Source organism: Bubalus bubalis, chromosome 9 (genome assembly GCF_019923935.1).
Source record: "Bubalus bubalis isolate 160015118507 breed Murrah chromosome 9, NDDB_SH_1, whole genome shotgun sequence".
NCBI lineage: Eukaryota > Metazoa > Chordata > Mammalia > Artiodactyla > Bovidae > Bubalus > Bubalus bubalis.
Window position 1 is genome coordinate 38,843,701 of NC_059165.1, and position 21,146 is coordinate 38,864,846.

At 37.1% G+C, this 21,146-nt stretch overlaps 1 protein-coding gene across 2 annotated transcripts; it reads left to right on the forward strand.

Annotated features, from left to right (window-relative positions):
- The first annotated feature begins 4,797 nt into the window (after positions 1–4,797).
- SLU7 (SLU7 homolog, splicing factor) lies at positions 4,798–20,255 on the forward strand. 2 transcript variants are annotated; one of them, XM_006073457.4, is made up of 16 exons: positions 4,798–4,949; positions 6,629–6,812; positions 7,669–7,822; positions 8,148–8,228; positions 8,523–8,687; positions 10,471–10,539; positions 13,940–13,987; positions 14,180–14,311; positions 14,608–14,705; positions 14,862–14,929; positions 15,065–15,204; positions 15,952–16,113; positions 17,454–17,558; positions 17,711–17,782; positions 17,897–18,013; positions 18,655–20,255. In XM_006073457.4, the coding sequence occupies exons 2-16, from the start codon at positions 6,643–6,645 to the stop codon at positions 18,832–18,834; spliced, it is 1,761 nt and encodes a 586-aa protein (XP_006073519.1). In that variant the 5' UTR covers positions 4,798–4,949; positions 6,629–6,642; the 3' UTR covers positions 18,835–20,255. The 2 variants fall into 2 exon arrangements, with proteins under 2 accessions (XP_006073519.1, XP_025148082.1); XM_025292297.3 differs by lacking the exon at positions 4,798–4,949 and adding an exon at positions 4,964–5,173.
- Positions 20,256–21,146: the final 891 nt, after the last annotated feature.

The following is a 21,146-nucleotide window of genomic DNA, read 5'->3' on the forward strand; positions in this document are numbered from 1 at the left end:
CACAACTTACGCCCCTATTGGTTCGTCCATCCAGGAGGCGGGACAGGGGCGGGGCGGAGGCTCCGGAAGAACCAATGGTAGGAACCTAAGCTCCCTGGGCTCCGCCCTGAAAGCTTCTCCCGGCAGGTTCTTCGTTTGTTCCCCGGGAGGAAAAAAATCAAACCCTCTCACAGCTTGGTCGTGGATGTCTATTAATAGTTGTTTTTTAATGTCCGCCCACCCCCCCCTCCCCGAGAGATAGAGCAGAGTAGGTACGGTCTTTAATTCCAAGAAAGTTATTATTAATGTTATACCAAGATACCGAGTTGGCTTTTGCGATTTTTTTTTTTTTTTCCTGAGACACTTTGGCGTCCAAAATGAAAATGAAAGTCGCTCAGTCGTGTCCAACTCTGCGACCCAATGGACAATACAGTCCATGGAATTCTCCAGGCCAGGATACTGGAGTGGATAGCCTTTCCCTTCTCCAGGAGATATTCCCAACCCAGGGATCGAACCAATGTCTCCCTCATTTTGAATTGATTCCTTTATCTTGTTTAATATATTTCCATTTACCATAGAAGGGCTTCCCTTGTGGCTCAGCTGGTAAAGAATCTGCCTGCAATGCGAGAGACCTCTGGTCGCAAAGAGTCGAATAGGACTGAACGACTTTCACTTTCACTTTACCATAGAAAGGACCTCCCTTGTGGCTCAGCTGGTAAAGAGTCCACCTGCAATGCAGGACACCTGGGTTCCATCCCTGGGTTGGGAAGATCCCCTGGAGAAGGGAAAAGCTACCCACTCCAGTATTCTGGCCTGGAGAATTCCATGGACTATCCATGGGGTTGCAAAGAGTTGGGCAGGACTGAGCCACTATCACTTCACTTCATCATAGAAAGGAAAAGGTCACCAACTTTTTAAAGCACAATTTCATTGTACTTTAATTTCATTGCACGCGGATTCTTTACCAGCTGAGCCACAAGGGAAGCCCAAGTCTTGGGTGTCCAAGACATTTTTAAATGAGAAGATAGTGAACTTCAAAAAGTCAAAGTGAGATGGTGACAGAACTATTTTCCTAAAGTCTTGAAATAATCAACTGTTTTTCCAGAGAGTAGATACACCGGATCAAATTAAAAAGAGGCAGCACGGGAAGAAAGGCATTGTAGTCATCAGGGAAATGACTACATAAGATGGATACATAACAACTGTATTTCAAATTAGAGGTATAAAAAATACATATATAGTCAATAAATAGTCGGTGGGGGGAAAACCCATATTAGATCTAGAGAATATTAACAGCACAATTAAACATTAAGAAGAAATGAAAGTACAGATAGATAAAAGGTTAAGTTTGTGTCATTCTGTTGTGATTAAGAATGGAGTGATTCTGAAACTAATACAATATTGTAAGTCAATTAGACTTCAATTTTTTTTTTAAGTGTACTGATTTTTTCCTAATTGCAAGACTATCATCAGTATTTCAGGCTAGGATGGTGTCTCCATTATACAGAATCTGTTGTTCAGTTGCTCAGTCATGTCTGACTCTTTGCAACCCTAGGAACAAAACGATGATCTAATGAGTGCACAATTCTGAACTTAAAAGTCTACCAATTAATAAGGACTTTGTTTTTGGCTGCGCTGCGCAGCATTCAGTATCTTAGTTCCCCAACCAGGGATGGGACCTGTGGCCCTATGCAGTGTAAGAGCAGAGTCTTATCCACTTGGACTGCCAGGCAAGTACCAATATACTTACTTTAAACCTTTAACTTCTCAACAATATATTCATCAAAGCTGGTGGGGAAGGACAGAAGGGTGAACAAGTGAAAAAGAACAGAGGAATTATAAAGACATACAAAATGAATTCCAATTTCCAAGACGTGGAGAAATTTTGCTTTAAAAAGTTGGTGACCTTTTCCTTTCTATAGTGAAGTGAAGTGAAAGTCACTCAGCCCTGTCTGACTCTTTACAACTCCATGGATAGTCCATGAAATTCTCCAGGCCAGAATACTCGAGTGGGTAGCCTTTCCCTTCTCCAGGGCATCTTCCCAACCCAGGGATGGAACCCAGGTGTCCTGCATTGCAGGCGGACTCTTTACTAGCTGAGCCACAAGGGAAGCCCTTCAATGGTAAATGGAAATATATTAAACAAGATAAAGGAATCAATTCAACAGACCAAGGATGATCTGTGCCATCCAAACTCTACTCCCAACAGGTCACCAGATACTTTTTAACTTAGCAGGTAAGTTGGGAGGGAGGAGTTAAGCCTACATTACTCTTTCACAAAAGCCTTAGCACTACACCTGGCATAGATATGGTTCAAAATACATACCAGTTCATTGTCCCTTCTTCCCTGGCATTTCAGGGCCAAAACATTGAATGACTCATTCAATAAATACTTATTAAATGTTAGTCACTGTGCTAGACATCAAGAAGAGGGCGAAAAAAGAGGGGATCTTTTTTGCCCTTTCCATATCCTCTTTTATCCCTAGTTTGTTCAGTTCAGTCACTCAGTCGTGTCCGACTCTTTACAACCCCATGGACTACAGCAGGCCAGGTTTCCCTGTCCATCACCAACTCCCAGAACTTGCTCAAACTCATGTCCATTGAGTTGGTGATGCCATCCAACCATCTCTGTTGAACACTTCTCCTCCTGCCTTCAATCTTTTCCAGCATCAGGATCTTTTCCAGTGAGTCAGTTCTTCGAATCAGGTGGCCAAATATTGGAGCTTCAGCTTCAGCATTAGTCTTTCCAATGAATATTCAGGACTGATTTCCTTTAGGATTGACTGGTTTGATCTCCTTGCTGTCCAAGGGACTCTCAAGAGTCTTCTCCAACACCACAGTTCAAAAGTATCAGTTCTTCAGCACTCAGCTTTCTTTATGGTTGAACTCGCACATCCATACATGACTACTGAAAAAACCATAGCTTTGACTAGACCTTTGTAACCCTCCCATTATGTCCTCCCTATAGCTCCTTCTAAGTGCCTCAGCTCTGAATTACATCATTAGCACACAAAAATACTCATATTGAAACCAAGTCTGCACAACACCGAGAAAAAATTCAATCAAGTAAATCTGAAGATCTAATTGGTTTTATTAAATGACTCAAGAATCAGACAGCCTCCCACCTAGAAATAAGAAGGGTGCTCCAAGGGGTTGTACAAACTAAGAACTTTTTAGAGGAAAAAGGGTGGGGCATGGGAGCTATTAGTAAAATAAGAGAAAGGATTATTTATAGGCCAGGACCTCTTTGGAGGGGAGAAAGGAAGGAACAGCAAGGTTTTCACAGCTAATTGCCTCTTCTTCCACTGACAGGGTAGGAGTGAGGAGATAATGGAAAGGGGCCACGTGCCAGATTACTTCTTCAGTACTGACCAGCAAATTCCCAACTGGTTGATTGGATTACATTTCTGGTGATTGTATTTTGAAGTTGTGATTAGGTTAGTTATCAAATATAAGTTTTGTATAAAGGGCTTTAGCACAAGTAAAGCCATTTTGGGCCTGTGGCTTTTCTCTTTAACAGCACCTACAGCTTCCAAGTGGGAATTTTTTATTTCCTGAGATTTTTGGAAGCAAAGTTTCTATCTCCCTAGGCCAAGTCTCCCTTCCTACGATAGGAAGCACTGTTTCCCAAGGTAACTGTAAAATGGCACAACCAACTCTTTTGTTTTCTTACTAATGATGCCCCAAACTCACTTTGCTATGCCCTGGACTGTTACTGGTGATATCCAAATTGCTAAACTACCCTCACTTCACAACCACACCAAGATCCTAATTGTTCACAGTTTATCAAACAGCCATCCCGTCCAGAACTGATCCCTGCTTTCCCAGATGCTCCTCAGAATCCTCCAGGGGGAATCTGAACCTTACAAAAAGTTCTTCCCTCTTGTCCAGCACATTCCATAATTCCACTGGGAGATGTGTTCCCTGACTTCTGCCTGGTAGTTTTAACTAAACAGATCTTAACACTTTCAAACAAATTTCAGGAATTGTATTAAGGAGATAAAAATTAAGTGTGAGTGATTCATAGATTACTCACTTTCAGACTATTTTCTGACAATTTCCATTCCTTCATCTTTTGCCCTGTAAAATCAAATATTTACATTGCTATGCTCTATGCACTAAAAATTCTTAGTAAGAGTATGATGAGATTCTCTTAGAGGCAAAGATGTCATTTTGATATCTGAAAGGAACACATATTGTTTTGAAAAATAAAACATTACCAGAACAGATAGGATTTAAGGGGGGGGAGGGGGCAGGGGAGCTGTACTCCAAAATTATTATTTTCCAGTATTTTATTACATATTATTCCTTAAAGCAAGGTGGAGATATCTATGACATTGTTTTTCCACAATGGAAATCGTTTTACAGTATTTTTTTCCTAATGGTAAAATACAGTATCAACATCAGGGGCGAGGTGTCAATTGCTGAATTGCCTTATGTTTTCAAAGCACCTAGTACACCCTTCATAGCGGCCTTCTAGAACTGTAAATTACTTAAATAATTCAGTCTTACTCTATATGATGTAAATTAGAAGAGAGGAAGACAATTTTGTGTTTACTTTGTCCCCAGAGTGTTACACTACCTGCCTACTAATTAACAGTGATTTTAACTGTTTTAACTTCACGCACTTCGTAGCGCTCCAGCGATGCTTACGCTATTGTCTGTTCTCCGTATGAAATTTGTTTTGTTTTGCTTTACGTCGTAATATTCGTCCAGTCTAAAAGAGATGAAAACTAAGGAGCAGAAAAACAGCTGCTCAAACCTAACCCATTCGACTGACCTGCAGTCGAGCTATAGAAACAGCTCGAGATCTCGCGATACCAGTTTCGCCTGAGGCCCAAGTGCGCATGTGTTGGTCGCCCGGAAAGTGCCGCAGTGGCTGCCGGGAGAGGGAGGAAGTCAGGAAGTAAACATTGGCGATCGTCTGCATTCCTGTCGAACTGTGCTAGGGTCAGCAGCGTTGGGACCGGGTAAGGAGATCTTGTGAGAACTTGGAACGAGGAGGAGGATGAAGGTGGAAAACTCGGGGAAGAGGGCCAGAGGCTCCTAATTCTTAGGAATATCCTCACGTGATTGATCAACGCAAGGTTGAGAAGGGAACGGGGACCGAGAACCAAGGAAGCAGCTGTCCTAGGCCTCAGAAGTGGTACTTGTGTCCAGTCAGACCAGGACTGTGTTTTCAGTGGTTTTTAAAGTAAGAATTATAAGGTGCTATTGGAGCTGAACTGTGCTTGTAATTCTTAAGCACTTGAAATGTTGGCCAATCTTAATACATGTAAAATCCGTATCGGATTTTAAAGAACTGGTTTATTTTTTCCTATGTTGAAATGAAAATGTGTTGGTAATTAGGAAAAATATTGCAAAAAAGTAATTTTATCTGTTTCTTTTTGCTTTTTTAATATGTTTACGGAATATTTAAAATGACATATAGGACTGGTGGTACATTTCTCTTGGACAGCGTTTCATTTAAGGGTTTTCAGTTTGGGTAGTGGGACATGATATGACCAAATCTGTGTTTGAAAAAATAACACTGCAGTGTGGAGAACTGATTGGCAGGAATCAGAAGAGACTAGTAGGGAAAAGTAATACACTCAGGTTATTGATAGAAGTAGATGAATTCAAGTGATATTCAGAAAGTGAAAATAACGGTACTTGGTGATGAAATAGGTATGGGAATTAGCTGGAACACTTCTGCAAAGGAATGGATAGTGGTATCTTTCATCAGGAGAGGGAACAGTGGAAGAAGATTAGATTTCATAGAGAAGATTATGAATTTGAATTAAGACTAATTGAGTTCAGATTTCTTTGAGACATCTAAGTGGAGGTACTTTGAAGTAAGCAATTGGACTATATTTATCTGAAGCTCAGAAAAAAGGTCTGAAGTAGAGAAATAAATTGGAGAGCCAACAGTTGTATATCGTGGCTATTGAAACCTTGGAAATAGATGAACTTGTCTTCTGGTGGAGTTTAGAGTGATGAAGAATTGAGCCTTGTGGAATCCAAAATTCAGTAACTGGGCAGAAATGGAAGAACTTATGAAGGATACAGGAGGAGCAGTGAAAGGGGTACAAAAAAGCCCAGGGAAATATGGTGTCACATCAGCCAAAGGATAAGAATATATCAAAAGGGGGAGGAACAGAACTGAAAAATGTCCAGAGGACTTAGCACATTGCTAACTTAGAGGTATCTTTGGAGCAGGGAGGGGAATGATTGAGAAGGGCAGCAGATAATGTGGAAATAGAGAAAATGAATATAGGTGATCTTAAAGCATCCAGTTTTTAAGAGGAACAGAGATAGGACCCTGTTTACTCAATAAGGATTAGTGTGGTAGAAAAGTTTGAGACACATAGGTAGAGAGGAAATCAGGAATATATACATGAAAGAATGAGTCTCATGAAATTTTAAATGCATGTGCATGTCTCTCTCCACTTAACCAATTAGAGTTGAAAGCACAACTGCAACAGTATAGAAAGACATTAGTGGAGGAGAAGGAGACGTTTCCCTTACAGATGCCATGAAAGAAAAAGAACATATGAAACATTCTATATAGCCCACAATATGTGTTATTAGGGTGTACTTTTGATAGTTTCTCTGGTGAATTCAGAAAGGCCTAGTTTATTCTAATAGATACTTCTTCCTTTTCATGCAGGAGGCCAGATAACCATGTCAGCTGCAGCTGTGGATGCAGCTAACGCAGCCCCCTTGTCGGGGTCCAAAGAAATGAGTTTGGAGGAACCAAAGAAGATGACTAGAGAGGACTGGAGAAAGAAGAAGGAGCTAGAAGAACAGCGAAAATTGGGTAATGCCCCTGCAGAAGTTGATGAAGAAGGAAAGTAAGTACTTAAATTTTTTGCAAGATCTGTTCATTCAGAATTCAAATTCATGTCTACTTAGTTCACCTATTTCTCATCCTTTTCTTTGACAGGAAACCATCTTTACCATTTCCATCATTTTTGTTTTCATTTATTGTATCAAACTCATATGTATAAAGTTTAATAAATAATAATGAAGGACTTGTAATGATAACTATGGTCCTTTTTAGTTCTTCCCACTCCCTGTCCTACTGTACACAAGTGACTACAGCTGACCTTGAAAAACACAGATTTGAACTGTGTTGGTCCAGTTATACTCGTATTTTTCTCAGTAAGTACATGCAGTGCCACACGATCTGCCACTGGTTGAATCTTCAGATTCCAAACCCATAGGTACAGAGGCCCAGCTGTGCAACTTGAGCCTCCACAGGTTTTGGTATCCGAGCTTCCACAGGTTTTGGTATCTGAGGCAGGTCCTGGAACCAGTCCCTCTCAGATACCAAGCGAGGACTGAATTGTCAATCTATTTTGAGTTTTTCTGGTTGATAGCTCTGAATCTCTAAATAACATACCTATACTACTATTATTATAATCAACTTGACATTATTAATTAACTTCTTGTTCTGATAAAAGATTAATCTCACTAACATATATCCCTATCTTCCTTCATCTCTTCTACATCTTTAGTTACATGACTATTTTTAGTTTCTCTAAAATTTTTTCACTCTAATATATTTTATTTTTAACTTTTTTTATTATAGTGATAACAAGTATATTCTGTCTCCCCCTCCCACTGCAATATCTCTATCCTTACATTCTGTAAGGATATCGTTACATTCTACAACTTTTTTAAAAAAAATTTTTTTTTTTTTTACAGAGACATCAATCCTCATATTCCTCAGTATATTTCTTCAGTGCCATGGTATATTGATCCATCAAAAAGGCCTACTTTAAAGCACCAGAGACCACAGCCAGAGAAACAAAAGCAGTACAGCTCATCAGGAGAATGGTACAAGAGGGGTGTAAAAGAGGTAGGTATGCAACCTGTATATATGTGTATAGAAATGGAAATTTTTAAGAACTTAATATAAGAACCTCTAATGTAATACTATATTAAGTATAAACAGATTACATGACCTTTAATCTGGTATTAAAATTCACAATACATATTACTTTAGTTTCTATATTTTATAAATTTAATATTGCTAAAGTCTTTAAGCTTTCTCATTTATAACTGGTTTTCCTCTTAACAAATAAGTCATTTCATTAGACAGTACAGTAATGAGAGCCAAAGTTATTTTTAACTTATTTAGATAAATAAAAATTTTCTTTGGTTTTCTTTCTATCCACTTACAGAATTCCATAACTACTAAATACCGAAAAGGAGCATGTGAAAACTGTGGAGCCATGACACACAAAAAGAAAGACTGTTTCGAGGTAAGCTCACCTTTGAGAATTTTGGAAACTGCTGTCAGAGGGTCTCTTTATTTGTGTCAGAGAACTTAATTGTGTTTTTTAAATTACCTATATTAAGGTACAAGTTAAATGAAAACATTAACTTGAATGAAATTAGTTCAGCACCGTCAAAATTTTTTGCAGGAGGACTAACTGATAATTGAATAAACCATTAAGTCCCATGGTATGTTCACACTGCTCTGTAAAGTTTATATGAAATTTTCCTCATGGCTTTAGATACTTAGGGGAAAAATTTAATCTTACTCTGTTTTCCAGAGACCTAGGCGAGTTGGAGCAAAATTTACGGGGACTAATATAGCTCCAGATGAACATGTCCAGCCTCAGCTGATGTTTGACTACGATGGGAAGAGGGATCGGTGGAATGGCTACAATCCGGAAGAACACATGAAAATTGTAGAAGAATATGCCAAAGTTGACCTGGTAAGCACAGTTCACTGCTTTCCTGCTATTCTTAAAGAATGTATATTTTGGTATATCTCTAGTTTAGCAACTTTGTTTTTTGTCTTTATGCAGTATAAAAATGATTGCATTTTTATTGTAGTAGTAGTAAGCCTAATTGAATAGTGAAATAAACAGTATATACTAACCCTATTTGGCAGCAGTTTCTTTTTACTTTATTCTCATATTGTCCATTACTCCCTGATTTAGTTTGCAGGAAATACTGGAAGCATGAGAACAGATTCATGTTCAAAACTTTTGGCTTCCTGAGGTTATAAACTCTTGGCTCCCAGACTGTATCTTGCCTATGGGCCTGTTTTATAGTTGTCTCACATAGCATTTGAGGGTGGAGAAAGAAGAATAGGATAACTCCTTTCAGGAAACTGAATTTTATTTTAATGTAACCTCAGTTTTTTCTGTTACGATTTCACCTACTCACTCCCATTTTTTAAAAAACCGTAGTCACTTCTGTTTTTTGGTTTTGTGTTCCTTTTTTTTTTTTTTTAAATAGAGTTGACATTTAAGACCATGGGATTTCACATTTTAATAAAATCTGAATTTCATCTTTTCTCAAACAATGAAATATGTGGTAATCCTGGGCCAGCTGGGAAGAGTCAGTCATCTGGAGTCAAGTGGCACCTTGTCATCAAGGCTTGCTCCCTGCAGTTTATCCTTGGTGCTATCTAGCTTGGTTTATATTAATGCCTGACTCAAACAGGACTTTATAACTCTTGCTTAAATATGGCCAATTGGATCTGACTCATTTTCATTTTGGGTTTTTTTTTTTTTTTTTTTTTTAAATGAAAGATGCTTTAAATTCTACAGTGCTTTACAATTTTCAAAAGTTTCACACACACGATTTCATATAATCCCATAATAAACCCCCTTTTATTAATCTCCTACCTGCCTATTGCCCCTCCGCTTTTCTTCTACCAATTGGTAACCTCTAGTTTGTTCTCTGTTATCTATGAATCTGTTTCTTTCTTGTTTTATTCAGTAGTTTGTTGTATTTTTTAGATTCCATATAGTACTTGTCTTTCTCTGACCAATCTCACTTAGTATAATGCCCTCCAAGTCCATCCATGTTGCTGCAAATGACAAAATTTCATTCTTTTTTATAGATAAGTACTAGTCCATTGTATACCACATCATTATTCATTCATATGGTTTTTTTAATTAATTTTTATTATATCGTTGCTTATTAGTTTCTGCTATACAACAAAGTGAAACAGTTGCGTATATATGTACATACATCCTTTTTTAGGCCACTACAGCATTGAATAGTTTGGGGCATTTTTTGTTTGTTTTTTGGCTGCCCTATGTAGCTTGTGGAATCTTAGTTCCCCAACCAGGGATCAAACCTGGGTCCTTGGCAGTGAAAGCACAGAGTCCTAACCATTTGACTACTAGGGAATTTCCCTGAACTCGTGTTCTTCAGGAGCCAGAGGTCTAGAGCTACAAGACAACCTTGTCCAGTGACCTTTTCTGAAAACAGTAAACTTATGTGTTTTATTGATATGAAAATTAAATCTTCATTTGATGGGACTTCCTGGTGGTCCATGGCCAGAACTCCATACTGCCAGTGCTGGGTGCTGGGGTTGATTACCTTGTCAGGGAACTAGATCCCACATGCTACAATTACAGGTTTGCATGCCACAACTAAGACCCAATACAGCCAAATAAATAAATTAAAATAAATATATTAAAAAAATTAAATGTTCATTTGAATATTGAAAGTAAATTTCAAATGTTTCTTTTTACTTAGGCAAAACGAACGCTGAAAGCCCAAAAACTCCAAGAAGAATTAGCCTCAGGAAAATTAGTGGAACAGGCTGTAAGTAACAAAATGATCATTAAAAAATTTCAAACTCATAGTAAACAAAAAATGAAGATTGACACAAAAATTCATTTTATATCTCTCCAGTTGGAAGAAAGTTGAGAGAGAAGTGCTATCAAGGGGAAAGAGAAACTGACACATTAAAGGTTCAAGGGACTATAAATTGATGCAGTCATTTTGGAGAGAATATTGCCATAAAACATTTATATACCTTTTCTGGAATTAAATTAGTAGATCCATCCATCCTAAAAATTTTCTAGTATTCAGAAAAATCATTCTGCACAAAAATGTTCACTTCAGCACTTTTTACAACACTAAGAAATTGAAGATAGTTTAATAAGGAATTAGTGAAGTGAGCTATCCTTCCTGTGCATGAGAGAATGTTGCATAGCTCTTAAAATGGCTTTCATCAAAGCTTAGTAACAACACTGGATAACACATTTTAATAACACATGTAAAATATCATATTACCTTACAGGGAAGACGACTAGAACACTAGTTCTCATTTAATATAGAGATTAAAACACTAGTTCTCACTTAGTATAGAATTAGTGGATTTTTCTTTTTATTTATTTTAGTGTTTCCTACACTTGGAACATGTAAGGCAAAAAGAATTTGCAAACTAAAAAAAAAAAGATATATTGCAGACAGGTTTTTTCCTATTTTTTTCCCCCAGTCAGTCAATTTAATAGTTAAGTTATGCTTATTAGAGTTGTGAAAGTTTCTTTTTAACAAATTTATGGTGTAAGTAAAAAACATTTTCGAGTTATCAAGTTTAAATTTCTAAAAGGGACCCTTAATAAGTGAAGTCGCTCGGTCATGTCCGACTCTTTGCAACCCCATGGATGTAGCCTACCAGGCTCCTCCGTCCATGGCATTTTCCAGGCAAGAGTACTGGAGTGGGTTGCCATTTCCTTCTCTAGAAAGGGACCCTTAGCAAGTATAATTACAAAGCAAACAGAACTAGGTAAGTTAATCACCAAGTGAGCAGTCACAGAGGCAGGTTCAAAGCACAAGTTAACAGAGAGATGATGTTAAAATCCAGCTGTTCCCCTAGCTAGTAAGATGGTTCTGGAAAAATTAATTTGCTTCTCTGAGCCTCAGTTTATCATCTCTAAAGCAGAGATAACAACACCTACCCACCCCAACACCCACACACACAGGAGGCTTAGCATACATGTCACACAGTAAACACTCGGTAATTGGTAGCTAGTGTTGTGATTGTTAATCATTACCAACTCTGGAAGAAAGAAGAGGGCTTTTTTATTGTTTTTCTAACATGTTCTCTGTTGTGTCTTGTAAACATATTATTATTTATTTTCCTAGTAAGCATTTAAGCAAACTTAAATGTTTGTAAGGGACTGCTGAGTTTTGCCCATTTGGATGTGAAGATTAACTACATATAGTAGGACTGTGTCTCCTGTAGAGATTCAGTAACATAAATATCCTTTGTTGAACTGGCAACTTGCAAGAACTCAAAAAAATGCTTTAAAAAAATTTCCAATTTTGAAAGTAACACATATTCAGAAAAAATATATAAAAAATTATAAAGAAGACAAATATTCCTTATGTTAACCATTAACATTTTAAAGTAGGCCTTTTAGTGTCCCAGTCCACTCCCTCACATATATCCATGTATGTGTATGATTGTAATACAACATGTTTTTAAATGGATTCATCTTTATCAACTACTTTTTCAATTAAATAATACACAGTACAATGAGGACTTGTTTTCTGTATCATTAAATGCAGACCTATAACATTTATTTTTATATAAATTCACATGGTTCAATAATCAAAATAAGACAGATATGCAGTGAAAAGTCTCCCACTCCCGCCTCAGTCCATCCTGTCTCTAAACCTCACCCCCCATAATCTGATTTATTTTTCTTACAGCTCCTTTCAGAGTTTCTTGTGTAAATACAAATATGTAATCTAATTCCCATCTTTCCCTCTCTTTTTTTCCCAAACAAAAAAAGGTAGCAAAGTATGAAAAGGAAAAAGAAAAGTGAAAATGTTAGTAACTCAGTTGTGGCTGACTCTTTGCGACCCGGTGGACTGAAACCCACCAGGCTCCTCTGTCCATGGAATTCTCCAAACAGGAACACTGGAGTGGGTAGCCATTCCTTTCTCTAGGGGATCTTCCCAACCCAGTGACGGAACCTGGGTCTCCTGCATTACAAGCAGATTCTTTACCATCTCACTCACTAGGGAGCCCAAGAAAGAAAGTGAAAGTGAAGTCACTCAGTTGTGTCTCGACTCTGCAACCCCTTGGATGTAGCCTACCATGCTCCTCTGTCCATGGGATTTTCCAGGCAAGAGTACTGGAGTGGGTTGCCATTTCCCTCTCCAGAGGATCTTCCCAACCCAGGGATCCAACCTAGATCTCCTGCATTGTAGGCAGACTCTTAACCATCTGAGCCACCAGGAAGTTAGGGAGCCCAAAGTATACATATTAATATTTTTCTGCACCTTGGACAAATCACGTTAATGGTTGTTCAGTGTGTATTGAGTGCAATAATTTATATAACCATTCATCTCGTTGATTTGTTTTTTTCACAGTTATCTGTACAGTAGTACACAACATTAGTCTTACATAATATATACATCTTTATATAATAGACATACTAATTTCCTTACAATAAATTCCTAAAAGTGCAATTGGTGATGCACTGAATATGCATATATAAAATCTGATGACTTATCACTTAGCAAGCAGTTTAAAAGGCTATACTAAAATTTTTGCTTCCACCAATATACTATATATATATATTTTTTTTATACATACATATTTCCACATCCGCCTACTGAGCTATAAGATGTGAAGCCTTTTAAAGGGACATAATGAAATACTGAGCACTTTGTTCCAGGCATTTTGTGGAGTTAGAGAATATCCTGACCAACTGCTAATTAAGAAAGGGTGTCTTTGAGGCATGGAGTTCACACCTCCTCAAATCACAGTATGTTGTCACCTGAGTAGATTTCTTCATTGCTGAAATTTTACAAAGGCTATTTTGCCTCTAAAGATACTTATTACATGATCCTGGTAACTTTCCTTTTTGGCCTTAATAGAAAAACAGTGAAATTTAATGAAAATGTTATGTCTGATGATAAAAATGTATGAAATGAATATTTATTAGGTATATTGATTAATTTAATCTTTCTATTACATTTTTGTGATTATAATCCTATCAATGAAAATTTTGGATTTGTAGACAGTGTGATAAAATTATTCATAATGACATAGTTGTATTTAAAACTTCTGTGCTCACTACAGGTGAGAAATATGAGAATTTGTTCAGTTAAATTTATTATTTTAACTATGTTTTTAAAAGTGTTAAATAATCATTTGATTCAGTATAATAAAATCACAAATTCATTTTCTTTTGTGGCATAGAATTCTCCGAAACATCAGTGGGGAGAAGAGGAACCGAATTCTCAGACGGTAATACATACAGGTCCTATCAGGGTATACATTAAGGTTTAAATTTCTGATGGCTAATGTTAGTAATAACTCATGATAATAATAATAAGCTTAAAGAACACAAGGAGTAAGGGTTGGGTTAAAGGGAAAATAAGAGCTAGATGCTGCTCTTTTTTTCTTAAAATTTTTTCCCCTTCTCTCTTCCTCTTTCAGGAAAAAGATCATAACAGTGAAGATGAGGATGAAGATAAATATGCAGATGATATTGACATGCCTGGACAGAATTTTGACTCTAAGAGACGAATTACTGTCCGGAATCTCAGGATTCGAGAAGATATTGCAAAAGTAAGCCTTGCCAACTTAACATACATATTCAGAAAACATTTGTCTTCCCAACCTAAATTTTGTCTACTCACATGGTATCTGGATAGTATATGGATAATATACTCAGTCATTCCAAAGTATATCATTCCGGATATCTTTCTCTTCAGCTGTACCCCCAGACATGCACGTGCGCACGCACACACACACACACACACACACACTCACTCACTCACTTAATTGTCTCCTCCTACTAGTCTTCTAAAATTTTTGATGAAAGTAAACATTAACACAGTCTTAAAATATTTTTTTCTTTTCAGTATTTGCGGAATTTAGATCCAAACTCTGCTTACTATGATCCCAAAACTAGAGCGATGAGAGAGAATCCCTATGCAAATGCTGGAAAGAATCCAGATGAGTAAGTAACAAGTTCACTGTAAAGATTTCAGGGGAGGGGAGGGAGTTTTTATTAATAAAATGCAATCTGAATTAAAATGAATATCATCTATGGTTGGGTCAGAAAAAAATTTCCTTAATCTCTGAAACAGTTTTTTTTTTAATTTATTTTAAACAGAGTCAGCTACGCGGGGGATAACTTCGTTAGATACACAGGTGATACCATATCAATGGCCCAGACACAATGTAAGTGTTTCTTCTATGTCAAGGTATTTTATGTCAGCTCATAAGAAATTTGGGGGCATTTTTTTAAAGCTTGTTTTCAAGAAGCCCGAAAACAGTGTAGCTAACAACTCATTACGACGGTTTTAATTACCCTAGTGTTTGCTTGGGAAGCCTATGACAAAGGGTCTGAAGTGCATCTACAAGCAGATCCTACAAAACTAGAATTATTGTACAAGTCCTTCAAAGTCAAGAAAGAAGACTTCAAAGAACAGCAGAAAGAAAGCATCCTGGAAAAGGTGATTATGATCGATACACAGTCTGTTTTAATCCATTGGGATTAGGTGCAGTTGGTATACAGTATCAGTATAACTATATCATTGAGCTTTTACAGCAAAACAAGCCACCTCAAAACCTAATAGTTTGAATAGACATTTCTTATTTCTCACCATTTTGTACATCAGCTGCATCTACTGTTCTGAGCCCACCTATCTGAAACCAGATGATCTAGACTGGCCTCCCTTTGGTTTCTAGCAGGTAGCAGGCCTCCTCTGTCCCAAGGAGGCCTCACCTCTACCCCACGTGGGTTCTCATCCTCTGATAGGCTAGCCCAGATTCTTTATGTGACATTCTCAGGATACCAGAGATTAGCAACAAAGTGTGCCCTGGTACACAAGTGTTTTTCAGGTCTTTGCTTACATCATATTTGCCAGTATTCCAGGGGCCAGAACAAGTAGCATGGCCAGGCCCAGATCCAAGGGATGAAGCACCAAAATCATGTGGCAAATGGGCATGCATACAGGATAAGGGGAATTTCATATGAGCCTTTTATAATTAATTCACCACACTCAACAGATGAATAGCAATTGAGACATCTTTTATTTGCCTATGAAAGTTTGGTGGCTTTTTTTTTTCCATTGTGTTTTATATAACAAAGCCCATGAATAATAGTCCTCTAATCTTTGTGATTGGAAATAAACCCCTCAGTAGAGATTTGAATGCAAATCTTTGTAAAATATATTTAATAATGATCAATGTCCTTTTAGTACGGCGGTCAAGAACACTTGGATGCTCCTCCAGCCGAATTGCTTTTGGCTCAGACTGAAGACTATGTGGAGTACTCAAGACATGGGACAGTCATCAAAGGACAGGAGCGGGCTGTCGCCTGCTCCAAGTACGAGGAAGATGTGAAGATCAACAATCATACAGTATGTGTTGAACTAGAATTATATTGTGTCCTTGTTAGCATTTTGTTCTGGATTATATTTTCCATTAGTAAGTCATTGTTGTGTTTTGGTTTTTTATATTTTAACTTTCTTATTTTTAACAATTTTTAGAGGTTATATTCCATTTGCAGTTTTTACAAAATATTGGCTGTATTCCCTGCATTGTACAGTACACCCTTATGGCCTGTCTTACACCCAGCAGTGTGTACCTTCCTCTCCAGTCCCCGTGCTGCCTCGCCCCTCCTCTCCATTTTAACCACTAGTTTGATCTGTGAGTCTGCTGCTTTTTTTCTGTATTCACTAGTTTGTTGTATTTGTTTAGATTGCACATGTAAGTGATATCATATAGTATTTGTCTTTGACTTATTTCGCTAAGCATAATGCTGCTTCAGGTCCATCCATGTTGCTGCAAATGGTAAAATTTTATTCTTTTTTATGGCTGAGTAGTATTCTGTTGTATACCACATCTTCTTTATCATTCATCTGTGTTTTAATTAATTTTTATTGTAATACTGTTGCTTTATTCCCTGTATTTCCTATAAACAGGAATTCAGATACAAAGGCTTGATATAAGTTAAATATTTTGACAGGGACACTTCACAGATGACAAAGTATATGTCATATTGCATATTGTATCACATGATAAAGCTTATTTAATTTGCTGTACTTTTATAGTACCCAAACTACACTTGTCTTTCTAAGTAAGAGTCAAAAACCTAGCTACCTAGTAAGAGCCAGACCAGTAATCATGTATGAGTGAAATGAGCCAGACAGATTTTACAAACTAGAGAACACGAGCCCTGTCTAAAAGGAGTATCCACTGGTCAGCAACAGGCAGTTACTGACAAGTGTGAATGTGCCTAGAATTTTCCAATTCTTCTGAATTTTTCAAGAGAAGTCAAGTAGCCTAGTTTTTTTAATTTGGGGTGGAGAATGAGAATAGAATGTAAGACCATTGTAACCACACACTTTCCCTGTTAGCTAACCCTGGAGTCCCTGTAATTTTCACTGTTTATCACCAGCATGTGAGACTAACCCAACAAGGACCTACTGTATAGCACAGGGCACTATACTCAATATTTTTTAATAACCTATGAGAGAAAAGAATCTGAAAGAGAAAATATATATATATATTTTATATATATGTATATATTCTGTGCTGTACACCTGAAACTAACATGACATGGTAAATCAGCTATACTTCAGTTTTTTGAAAATAATACGATTAATTAAAGATAGGATTTTTTAACAAAGAAAAACAGTATATGAGAAACCTTAGTTTCAGGCTCCTTTTTAAGTAACCTCTCTCTCTCTCTCTGCAGCATATCTGGGGATCTTACTGGAAAGAAGGCCGATGGGGATACAAATGCTGTCACTCTTTTTTCAAGTATTCCTATTGTACTGGAGAAGCTGGGAAGGAGATTGCTGTAAGTAATTGTCCTCTAGTTCGTAAAAACAGCCCAAGCTCTTAGGTCAAAAATCTGTATGAAACATAGATTTTTATGTTTCAAATTTTAACTTTTTCTTAGATGATTGGTAGCTATGATACTCAAGTTAGATTACATATATTTTCCCACAGAATTCAGAGGAATGTATTATAAATGATGCAACTGGAGAAGAATCTGTGAAAAAACCTCAAACCCTCATGGAGGTATGTCCATGATCAGTTGTCCTGAATTTTTAAGTCTTAAAGGGAAGACTTTAAAACTTGCACTAGAACTTTGGTTTTACATTAATAACACTGTATGTAAATGCTCCATTTCAGATGCATCAGGAAAAACTGAAAGAGGAGAAAAAGAAGAAGAAGAAGAAGAAAAGGAAGCATCGAAAGAGCAGTTCAGAGAGTGATGATGAAGAAAAGAAACACGAAAAATTGAAAAAGGTACTTTGTGAAGCCTAAATAAATAGTAAAAGTGACCACAGTCTTCTTTATTTGTAGGAATCTTAGAAAATTATCTTGTCTTATTCCCAAGCTCATTTTAAAAATGAGCAAACAAACTCAAAGACTGGGTGATTTGCTTGGGTCACCTGTCAGGTCTAGAATACAAATGGAGGTTTTGTGTGTCTCCATATTGCCTGCCTTTTGAACTAATAATGCACAGAAGAAAAATGGTTGGTATAGCTGTTACTAGAGTTATTGACATGTTCCCCAGAGAGAATTGCCATCTAACGCTATAATTGTAAGCTTCAGCAAGTCTTGGGAAAAGTCAGAATTGTATTCTCCACTAAAAGCGTCGGTTGCTGGCTTCTGTCAGTAAAATGAATCTCATTCAGTTTTTGTCGTTAAATAAAATTTCTTTAACATTGAAAATGTCATAGGATGTTTTGTGCTCTATGAAAATTTTTGAGCCAAATAATGATTAGTTGTAGCTTGACAGCGATAGAGCTGACTCCCAAGCAGAGGCAATCTAGGTTTTTGATGTAACAATTCATAGTCAGTGGGGTCTTTTGGTACTCTGCCACTTCTGAACCAAAGGGATCTGACTCAGAGCCATGGTACTCATGTATTTCTTCTCACTATAGGCATTGAATGCAGAGGAGGCCCGTCTTCTTCATGTCAAGGAGATCATGCAGATCGATGAGAGGAAGCGACCTTACAACAGCATATATGAAACTCGGGAACCCACTGAAGAGGAAATGGAGGCCTACAGAATGAAACGTCAGAGGCCAGATGACCCCATGGCCTCCTTCCTCGGACAGTAGTAACTCGTCACTGACGGTGACCCAAGATAGACTCTGCTGATGCATTCTTTTAGATTCTTGCTGTTGATTATCGATGGAAAAATCCATATCTGTTCTCGTTAAAGTCAGGAAGCAAGGAGACTGCCTGACTTTAATAAAGTATCCAGAAGTCTCATAGTAAATTCATTCCTTTACACAGTGGAGAACAAAGAAGAATAAAGTGGTACATTAAGTGCAGATTAAGATTTTATTTCCAATTTTATATTAGTGATGTGGGAAAAGATCTTAGTTCTCCACCTATCATGAATATCTTCTCAACATTTATTTATTAAGTTTCAAACTTTATTTCCTCAATTTTTATGGCCCTTTAGTGTTAGGACTCATTGTGAAGGCAATTAATTACTCTTTCTTGAAATAAGGGCTTCGTTTTTTTTTAATTGTAACTATAACTGTAGCTATTTAATAATCATTTCTTTTTACCTTCTCATATTTTTCTGATCTGAAACTGATAATCTATCTTGAGCTTTGGGTTACTGGAAGGAAATCTGTAGAATGTGTGAATAGCTTTATCCCTGATGTCAGTCTATGTAGTAACAATTCTGTTTCCCACTTGGTTATGAAATTTTGGCTTTCAAAACATTTCCTTGTATCTTATACTCAGAACTAAATGTGTTAGCCTTTGAATGGGGAAAAAAGTTTTTCACCCTGAGTCAGTGTTGACTGATAAGTCCTAGGTCTTTTACCAGTCTGGACAGGAGTATACAGACACTGAAATCCTCTCCTTTGTCACAGAGAATATGGTTTGTGTTACCAATTGCTATTTTAATTGTGATTGCCTTTATATAACAGTCATGAATGTTAGATTTTTAAAAGATTGTAGAGTATCTGTTGTACCTAATCTTTATAGCCAGCAGGTGTCTCTCGGTAATATTTGCAAAAAGTGCAACCTGAAGTTGAACATTTCTTCAGAATATTACAAGCATAGCCAGCCTGTAGGGCTATTCGTATCTGAGAATGACATGATCTTTAAGCTTTTTCTAATAACATTGGGAAGATAGTACTGACAGAGTGGGATGGGTGAAAATAGCCTGTTTAAAACCCCTGACACAAGTACATTGACTTTTAACAGTTCACTGGCTTTTCTGAACTACCAAAACCCACTAGAATATTGCATTAAGTTAACGTCTCAGAAATACTGCTGATAGGAAAGTAACTGAATCAAACTGTCAAGTACTGTGGATATACATTGTATCTAAATTCAGACCAGTATGAAACAGTGATGCAAACAGGTCTAATTCTTACCTACTTTAAGAATGTCAAAAATTTTTGTTTTCATATTCCTACCTTAACATAGGCTGGTTCAACATAAAATCTGATATTAGTGTCTATTTTGTATTTTATTTATCTTTTGTTAATAAAGATATATAATTGGAAATATTTAATTGTGAGTGGTTTGTAGCATTATTTCAAATATTTGGCAGAAAAGTAGTTTATAGGACTGGCAGGAAGGCTGAGTTAGCTTCTGCACATTTGAATTAGAAAATTTCAGGACACTTTAACTCAAAAAAATGTGTCACCTAACATTTTGGGGCTTCTGTTTTCTATTGTGAAACCTAATTTAAGCTGATTTTAGGAAGAATTCTATAATATCTGAAATCATGTCTTATTTCTGTTTCATTTTGGATAAAAGGCAACATCTAGAACATTACTCAAGATACAAGCTTTGATTTTATTATCTCAGTTATAGATGACGAGTGCTGGAACTATGTGCTATAGTTTGCACATGTTATCCCTCAGAAGACTTTCATGGGGTGAGTAATAGGATGATATCCTATTTCACAATAAGCATAAGGACTCATTGAGTCCAGGTAGCTTAATCAGGTCCTAACAGTAAAAGGTTGGGGTCAGGACATAAACCAAAGTCTTTGACTCTAAAGCCTATTCCTTTCTCTAACATTTAAGGCCCAGAGTTTTGGACCAGGAAGGCTGGTCATCTGCAGTTTCTCTCATTGACAGAAACCTTAGGCAGGCTCTCGGTGTTTTTATCAGGTTCACCCTCAATATGTGAAAATGAGGTATCTGCCCCACCTTTGACATTTCTCCCTCCCCTAGGCTTGTGGGATGCCTCTCACAAGACTGACTATACAAAAATGAATGAAATGTGATGTCATGAAAAACCCTTAAAATAGAAAAGAGGACTGTATTTAGGTTTGTTTCATTCAACATTTTCTAGTTTCTACTTTAGGGTTTTTCCTAAAATCTGATATGGGTTTATTTCTCTAAAAGTCTTGTTTAAAAGAATCTTAAAAGTCATTTCTCTAAGATGGATGATG

Coding starts and splice junctions, on each gene's coding strand:
- SLU7 (XM_006073457.4), top strand. CDS start 6,643: ATGTCAGCTGCAGCTGTGGATGCAGCTAACGCAGCCCCCTTGTCGGGG. Junction 8,229..8,522: donor AAAAGAAAGACTGTTTCGAG/GTAAGCTCACCT, acceptor TCTGTTTTCCAG/AGACCTAGGCGAGTTGGAGC. Junction 17,783..17,896: donor AACCTCAAACCCTCATGGAG/GTATGTCCATGA, acceptor GCTCCATTTCAG/ATGCATCAGGAAAAACTGAA.